The sequence below is a fragment of the Dendrobium catenatum genome, unplaced genomic scaffold (assembly GCF_001605985.2).
Source record: "Dendrobium catenatum unplaced genomic scaffold, ASM160598v2 fragScaff_scaffold_370, whole genome shotgun sequence".
NCBI lineage: Eukaryota > Viridiplantae > Streptophyta > Magnoliopsida > Asparagales > Orchidaceae > Dendrobium > Dendrobium catenatum.
The window spans coordinates 5,513,128-5,522,284 of NW_021318832.1; the positions used below are offsets into that span (position 1 = coordinate 5,513,128).

A 9,157-nucleotide genomic window follows, 5' to 3' on the forward strand; every position below is an offset into this window, starting at 1 on the left:
ACATTCAAATATTATATAATATTATATATTTATATATAATACATAAATATCTATGCATAAACTTTATATATATATATATATGTATATATTTATATCTAAAATTTTTATTTTTAGAAGTAGCCATCAATCAAGTAATAAGGAAAAAGTTCAGTGCCACACATTCTAGCAAGCAAAAAAAATTTGAGCAGGTTTAGAAAATCTATAAAAATGCAAACAGTTAGTATATTAAGAATTACTCATTATGGAGCAATTTATATATATATATATGTATATATTTATATCTAAAATTTTTATTTTTAGAAGTAGCCATCAATCAAGTAATAAGGAAAAAGTTCAGTGCCACACATTCTAGCAAGCAAAAAAAATTTGAGCAGGTTTAGAAAATCTATAAAAATGCAAACAGTTAGTATATTAAGAATTACTCATTATGGAGCAATTTGAAAACAGTGATACCATTTAGAGCAAAAGATTATTACAGTGTAGATATCTGCAAAGATTCTTGAACTTTAGTGAAGTGGAATACTGGTCAATAAAATGGAATATCTAGAAATCTAGAAACCATTGTTATTGTTTTTTACCTGAAGATATATTGATTTTAAGGTGGATGTGGCATTCCTATCCATGAGGTGGAGGCAACAATATGGGCCTTAGTGGTGGCAACATTGCCCACATCATTTGTGGTGTTGGAGGTTCCAATTATCGCTACCCAATACTGGTTGAGAAAATAGGGCTTTGCATTGGCATCCCTCCAAGTTATCCAGGAAACTACATTGGCCCCAATGAGGTATGGCCTCACATTATTGGAGAAGGCTGCATAGGTTTATTCAAACCTAAATTTTAGAGAGAAATTAAACTTTTAAATGCCTTATTTCTTAAAGAAAGCTTATTATTTATCCTTAAACATAATGCATCATCAAAGTTACCCTACTCATAGTAATACTAATAACTTTTCCAACTCATGTAAACTTGTCCCTAGATTTGATAATGGTCCTTCTGATTGAACTTTTATCAAGCCTAATACATTACTTCTTTTAAGGTGTCATCAATCCTTCTAAAGATGCTCTTCTTGTCCATGCATTTGATAATGATAAGGATTTGGTTGAATTAAACGAAAGTGAAGGAAAGAAAATGCAATCTACATAATTTGTAGGTTAATAAAGAAATTTCATCCTTTAATTTTTTTCAACCCTGTATTCATTTCCTACAACTCAAATTTCCATTATCCAGACAAAGCTAAATAAAATAAGTCTCTAAAAAGGTTATGCAACACTAGTAAATTTAGAAGGCACTAATGATAGAGCAAAATCATCATAATTTGACATATTTAAAATTTAAACAAATTGGATGTGCAGAAATCAAATGCAATCCTCTTTAAAGCAAGGGATTAGGGTCTTTATGATGAAAATATTGGTGTGATGTGATGCATCTTAGCATCTCTTATTGTAGAAGCCCAAAGAAGATTTTTGATCTTTAATATGTTTGTTTAATGCTCAAGTGAATGATGTAAAATTATCAGCCAGGAGTTCAACCTAAAGAAGAACCAATTGACGAACTTCTTGGATTTCAAGCAGTACATGGATTTAATTGGAAGCAAATATGATGAAGGTATTACATACTTCTTGGGGAAACTTGTTGCATGTTGGGAGTTCAATAGTTGGTTTGAAGATGGGTAAAACTTCTATATATTGATGTCAGAGTGGTCTGAGGATGACAATGATGGAGAGAGTGCAGTTAATGTTCGAAGTCTCCCCTTTCTTTTTATACTCTCTCTCTCTCTCTCACTTTAAATAGAGAAGCACATGTAATTTAATTTTGAAATGAATGAATGAAATTTTGCTTACTCATTAACCATTTCTATCTTAACATTTTATTTTATTAAATTGAAATTTTTTGGTGTTTTGTGCGAGTGAATCTTGGCTTTCTTTGTAGGGGTGATTTCTTTGATTCTTCTTGGTCTTTTCTCCATATCTTGGTGATCTTTAGTGGCATTGACTTTTTTTAGACCTGATCTTCATGGAGGTAATCATTTAGGCTTGTTAGTTAGAAGGGACTTACACTTTACTGAATGTGTGATTGACCGCAAAGTGGGGAGTCGCCTTATTGGGATTGATTTTATTTGATATCGTATCACAATGTTGTTAGCTTAAAGGGCCTTACCTTTCATTAGACTTGAGTCTTTGATGGGGTATCCATCCATAGTCCTTGGCTAGAAGGGTCTCGCGCTCTACTAAATGTGAGCTTGGCCACAAATGGGTGAGTCTCTTTTAAGGGTTAGATTTTATTTCATATATTAATAAAATATTGTTACCTTAGATGGGGTTCGCCTTTTGCCAGACTTGAGTCTTTACAGGGTAATCATTTAGACTGGTTAGTTATAGGGAAATTGTGCTTTACTAATTGTGATCTTGGTCGCAAAGGGAGAGTCATCTTCTTTTGCTAGAATTTTCTTTTAGCAACATGAGTTATCCTTTGTTACAGTTGAGATGAACTCAAGTGGTCTTGTGGATGATTTTGTAGGATTCTCTTGAAAAGTAATAGTAAGGGCGAGTGAGTGCAGAGATTGATAGGGTAAATAGTAATCATTTATAGTGTAAAGTTTCAAATTGAGAGAATGGTTTATATTTCTAGAGTTCACATAACCCTTTTTACTTATAGAGGTGACTTATTTAAAGTAAAGAGGTGAACTCGTTAAGTGTATAGTGTTAGTCCACCTTGGGGCTTTAACCCTCCTATAACTTGTCAATCTTGCAACTTTTTAACTTGATCTTGAGTCAGGATTACTTTGAGTCTTAGACTCAAGTAAGTCTACCCCATTTATTTTTGGCCAAGTATTATTGTAAGTTATTAGCCAACTATTTTTAGCAAGTATTATAGCCGATCCCACATAGTGGGACAAAAGCTTGATGATGTCGTGATTGTTGTATTATTGTAAGTTAAAATTCCACATGTGTGTCTCATCACTTGCCTAAGTTTGAAGTTGGCTAACTCCAAACTCTAATGAGCTCTTCTAAGGTCAATGTAATAGGGTATTTTCCATTAATGCTTTTTTTATGGGACCTATAGCGATATTTGACTTTCCCAAGTGTGATTGAAAATAGGTGAGTTCCCTGAGTATACTCAGAAGAAAGGGGTGAGTTCCTCAATTATACTTGGAAGGAAGAGGTGAGTTACCCAACATATTCAACATATTATTTTACATATATTTATCCTTTATTTCTTTTAATTTTCTTTAAGAGAGGATCATTTTCACGAGTTTAAAAATCACCTGAAGGGTTCTTCATATGAAAAGACTTTGAAATATTTTATTAAGATTGCATGGTGAATACAATATAAAAGTACATATGAGTAGGGCCTTCTCTTATGCGTAGAAGGTTCTTGCACCTCAAGTCCTTACCACTTTTTTCCCTACACATTTGTGACTTGTAGGCCTTCGACTACACCAAGTTTCCCTCATAGTGCTAGAACTTAATTGCTACATGGTAGTTTGAGACCATGGCCTTAAAAGTATTCAATAATGATTGCCAAAGATGGCATTGGAAGTGGCGAATACACATCTACTATGATGAACTCAGCCATTACTACGTATTGAAGTTTTCCCTCTCCCCAAGCATCATTAAAAGGATGGCCACTCATTGATCTATCTTCCTTAATGAAGTTGACTAGGGCATCCTCTACTATTTGCATTCTGGCCATAGTTGCCGAGTTAACCTTTCCAAGTTGGGGGTTGTTTGAGACTTGCCCAGCGTGATGTCTCCACTACGTCCCCTTTGTGAGTGGCTGACACCACTCAAGCTAGGTGAAGTGCTTGAGTTGAGATTGACTCATTTTTTTTACTATCCATGGGCACCTTCCCAAGTCAGCTAAGATGAGATCCTTTAACTTCCTGAGCTTTATTAGATCCTCCACTAGGTTCTCGAGTGCTTGCACTCATTGTTGTCATGCTCGTGATCCTTAGGGAGTACATAGTACCTAGAGGTATCCCTTGCATGCGCTCCCATCCCCATGGACGCATGATACTTGAAGAACTTCTTGTTATAAATGGCTTCCATCAACTTGGCCATAGATACATATTGTGGGGTGATAGACTCTCCTCCGAGTACTGGTGAGGCGCTAATGGTTCCTCGTCTATTCACCCTACTGGTGGGTTTGTGATCCTCAGTGGCCTCGCTGGTAGTGGCATTCTTTGGTGGTGGTAGAGAAGGATCTACGAGAAATGCGGTCTTCTTTCCATCCTATGTTCCAATGGATGACTCTGGTCAAGTTCAAGGGACCAAGGATGATCATGTTTTGCGGGGGTCTCTGGGGTGAGTATTGAAAGAATATTTGTGGATGTGGGTGAGGTGTTAATGTGGTTGTTGGTGAGCTCCAATTACTCCGCTAGCATTTATGGCAGTTGTAAGCTGAGCTCATACCTAAGTCGCCCTTTTCTCAGGCCCTGGGTTAGAGTCGTCTGAGCAACAGTCGACTCTAGGTCCTTCGCTTTCAGCTTTTCCTCCTGGAGCTTCACGATGAACTTTCTCAAGGACTTATCGGGTTCTTGTCTCATCCTTAGGTGAGCTTGCAAGCTCTTAAGCGATTTTTGGACACTTAAACATCCTCTTGAATTTGACAAAGGACGTGATAATTTTTAATGGGAGGTGCGATTGTGCAAGAACAATCAGAGGGCTGATTCGTTAAAGGTGGTGAGAAATACTTAGTATTTTAGCACATCTTTGTTTGTTGTTGTATTATGAAGTGGCCGACTCAAAATTATGTTATGCAGCCGACAAAATTTGACTTTATTCTATGTGACACCAAGTGAGACATTTTGAATTTTGCTGCCAGCTTGGCTCATGTGATCTCTCTGACAAATGCATTTGTCTATTGTGGGTCATTCCTCCCTCACTTTATCCTTTTTGTTTTTTTTTTTTTTGGGGGGGGTTTTTTTTTTTTGGGGGGGGGGGGATTTTCTTCAGTTATGGAGTAGTAGGTCCCATTGATGCCAATTGCCTAGGTCGCACCCTTCAAATCACCGACTCCAGGGATCCTCCTGATGTGTTCACCTTTCGAGCCTCCCTTTGGACTCGCTCCATTGCTACTTGAATCATCCTTGTGTCTGTCTCCTTCATTTCCATCAAATTATGCTGAGTTGTAAAGTTTTGGTTCTCCATATTCATTGATGTCTCCTTATTGTGATGTCATACGTATGTAGTGTTCGGTTTCTGGTCAATAGCATCGGTCCACACTCATCACATCTTTTCAGATGTTGGATTCAAATTTGCTTGTAGATGATATTTTTACTCTTTTCGTAAAGTTAACTATAATGTCATAACAAGAGAAAGGAGAGACGGGCAAGGAGAATATATATGTAATTTAGTTAGTCTCTGTGATAAATAAGAATAACATAAATATAAAAAATTCCTTTAAACCCCACATTTATAAGATTGAGAAGGTTACAGGAGAAGTTACGCCTAGGAAAATAATAAAGTAGTATAAGATTTGTCTTTTACAAACACTTGGATTGAAACGAGTGGGCACACATGGACAATCATATCTGATGCAGCCTTGGGGGACCCGGGCAAGTGCCTCTGACAAGTGTCTTCAACGAGTGCCTCTGCCGAATAATTTCTTAGGCTAGGTTTCAGCTAGGTTGGTTTAGTCACTATTTTTGAGTTGGAAAAGATGAGCATCTCTTGCTGAGAGGTCAAGTGGTCCTCTAGAGGTGTGCACCCTCACGAGGGCAAATTTTTTTGGGGTTCATCCTTCCTATGATGAGTGACCTATCAAGTGCACTTTTGAGGTGTCTCTCTTGGTTGTGCTCTTTGAGGTGAGTGCCTCTCTTGGTTGGGTCCTCTAAGATGAGTGGCTCTCTTGGTGTGGAGCTTCTTTGAGGCGAGTTAACCTTGTCTCTAATCCTTCACTGAGTTTTGTTGGTTCCAGTGGTGCATCTAGATGTTGATGCCGCATACTGTGGTAACAATCAATTTTTGGAATATAAGACCAAATCTTATGTTGAATTTCTCAACAAGATGAATAAGATTTTCATGACAATCCAATCTGGCCGTCATTGTGGTGGCGCTCCTACAATTTCTCTCCTTGCTCCCACCAAGTAATTCATATGATTACCATGATCAATGTTTAGAAAACTGAGTCAATCTCAAATTGACTTTCTCATCTAAGAAGATGAATAAGTTATACAACAAGATAAAAGTGGCTGTGGTTATCCCCGTTCTATTTTTATATCTACAACGAGAAGTAGATTTTGAAAGAATTTCTAACAATGCAAATTTTAATGCACGTGGTTTATGAAATATAACTCTCAAAGCAAACGACTTCCTAATATTATTATACTTAGATCATATCACCCAAAAAAAAGACGTCCTTTGATATCAGGCTATGGAGAGGATAAATCTACCAGGCCTTTAACAACTGTACTATTGTAATATAAGCATCTTGAAAGAACTGCCAAAGAAGGCTTGGGCGGAGACGAGACAGAACAGAGACGGAGAGAATTTAGGAAAAGGAAAGGTAATTCTATTCATTCAAGTGATGATACAGAGAGCTTTTAAATAAGCAAATACAGGTAAAGAAGTAAATAGTGTAAGTACAGTTTTTAAGGTAAATGAACCGCATGCTAACACATCTTATGCATCAGCAAGATATGGAGATCCCCTTGCTAACGAGGATGATTTCTATTTTTTTTGGTACAAATTATCCCCTTGGTCATTGCATCAATCCATAAGCCCTCACTTCGAGATATTTCCCAAATTAGGCTCTTGAACAAATAATTACCTAATAACATTAATTCTACAAAAATTATCAAAATTATAATTTTTTTATATAATTACAAGGCATTTAACATTGAGACCTGTTAATTTTAAAGTTTTGCCTTGCAATATCCCACAATTAATAATTTCTCAAGGTAGGCAATTTTAAGAACCTGGATTAATAAATTTTGCATTGGTTTCGGATTCAATAGCTTCTTGCTACAATTAGCTAAAAATAATTTAAGTTTATCTTCATTCTAAAATACTTGTTATATGCAGGTCTGTGAGAATCATCCACAAGGTGTTGTCTTGGTTAGATTCAAGGATCGGAAGGATGCCCTAAAGTGCATTGAGCTGATGAATGGAAGATGGTGCGTATCTGAACTCTTTAATTTGTTTTTCTTTCTCAAATTTTCTCATTTTATTAGATGTTCGTACTATTCCATCCATTTTAATATTAGAACCACATAACATTTTTTCCCTTTTCCTCTTCCACCAGTACTGTAGTTGCTCCTGCATGTTTCATTTTAAGTTCTGTAACGCTACAGTAAAATTCTTGTTCTTTGTATAATTTCCTAGGTTTGGAGGAAAGCAAATACGTGCAAGTGAAGATGATGGTACAATTAATCATTCTCGCATTCGAGATTTCGATGCCGATGCTGAGAGATTGGAGCAGTTTGCTTCAGAACTTGAGGCTGAGTGATGAATAAACCTGGTCAAACTGATACAATGAAGGTTTAGGTTTCGTTTCGGACAACTTTTTCATTGCTTTCTAAAACGATTTTTTAGTACAAAAGTTTCTAATTCAAGAAATTTTTAACTAAAATACTGTTTAAAAAGCATTAAGAAAGCTGTCCCAAATGAACCGGTAGCATTCGATAGGGTTACTGCTTAACCTGATCAATTCTTGCATTTTCTTGGTAGGGTTAAAGAGTCCTTTTGCAATGCAAGGATTTATATATAAACCCTTGGGAGTCTTGCAATGTTGGCATGCATTTAGTGGTTATTTTAAGCACCTGAATGCTGTAAATTACTAAATTTTAAAGAGATTATTGTCTCTTTGTGCTCTGATTTTAAGTTAAATTGTCACCCAATTGAAGTAAAGGGGGTTCGATTCTGTATAAAGTGCATTAGTAGAATATCAAGGATTTTGCTGAATGGTATGGATTAGAAGATTTTATTGAATCATTTTGTGGTTGATTAGCAGCTACAGGTATTTGTCTAAGGTGCTCTTTGCAATCGGTGTAAAAAGAAATGCATTTTTGAATGCAAGCATAACAGGATTATAAGCAAAAGAAATGTATTTTATCTATTTGAAATTGTTTGATTAGATGTAAAGTTTACATGGTGAATGTTATTGTTGTTGTTGTTTGTGAAACAATGCAATAGATCTCCATAATCCTCTCATGTGGAGGAGAGATTATTACGCGCGGAGTCTGGACATTAGATGTGTCTGAATTTTGTGAATGTACACAGTAAATACACAACAAAAAACAAAATTGTGTATTTGCTATGTATTTATTATGCAACCTCATAAAATCTGGACGTATCTTCTGTTCGGAATCCGGACATAATAATTTATCCATGGAGGGGGTTGGGAAGGGAGGTATTAGGGTGATGGGAAGGGAGGGGAGAGTAACAATGACTTGACGATAGAGGTGGCACAATGGGATTAAATGATGTGCAATACGAGGTGTTTCGTCGATAAGCGAGGGTTGTGGTGAGGTGGTAGGATCTAGTGAGGGGAAGTGCATATGATTTGGAATTCATTTAACTTGCACACTTAGAAAAAAAATAGAAAGCATGAAAATGAAATGCAATATGTTTATCACCTTATACTATCAACCAAATAATAAGGTATAACTTACACATATAAGCCTCCATCATTATATGGATGTTGCTCTCATTAAGGGTGATGTTATGCTTTTCCATTGGTTTGGTTTGACAATTATTGTACTAAGTCATGTAATATATATAGCAATAATTGTATTGCATACCTATCCCCATTCCTGATTTTTTTTTTAGCTGGGGTCGTAGGCAGAGAGAGAGAGAGGGCTCTAATGCAATGAATATATAATTTTTTGTGTGTACGTTATGTAACCTGACGTGTCCAGAGATTAATAATCATGCGTCACGTCACCTGAAAATCGGTATTAAGCACTTGATATTGCTTGGTATACATTCGGATTTTTAGTTTTTTGTCCGGACGTAATAATTACTCGTGAGAGGGGGCCTGATGCAATGAATATATAATTTTTTTTTGGTGAGAGAGTGGCTGAGGCTAAGATGTCTTTTAGTTAGTAAGGATGAGGATGTGGCAGCAGAAACATACAAAATAAGGTGAACACTATTATATTTCTCTCTTAATTCTTATGGATCAATGAGGATTGAGAATATTTACTATTGTCTGT

At 36.1% G+C, this 9,157-nt stretch overlaps 1 protein-coding gene across 5 annotated transcripts in view; it reads left to right on the forward strand.

Annotated features, from left to right (window-relative positions):
- LOC110095461 (splicing factor U2AF-associated protein 2) overlaps nt 1-7,931 on the forward strand; it is a 29,362-nt gene extending 21,431 nt beyond the window's left edge. For all 5 annotated transcript variants that reach the window (XM_020821007.2, XM_020821009.2, XM_020821008.2 and 2 more), the window contains 2 exons: nt 7,026-7,117; nt 7,326-7,931. In XM_020821007.2, the coding sequence (XP_020676666.1) occupies nt 7,026-7,117; nt 7,326-7,449 (216 nt within the window). In that variant the 3' untranslated portion in view covers nt 7,450-7,931. The remainder of the gene's footprint in view (nt 1-7,025; nt 7,118-7,325) is intronic.
- The last annotated feature ends 1,226 nt before the right edge of the window (nt 7,932-9,157 follow it).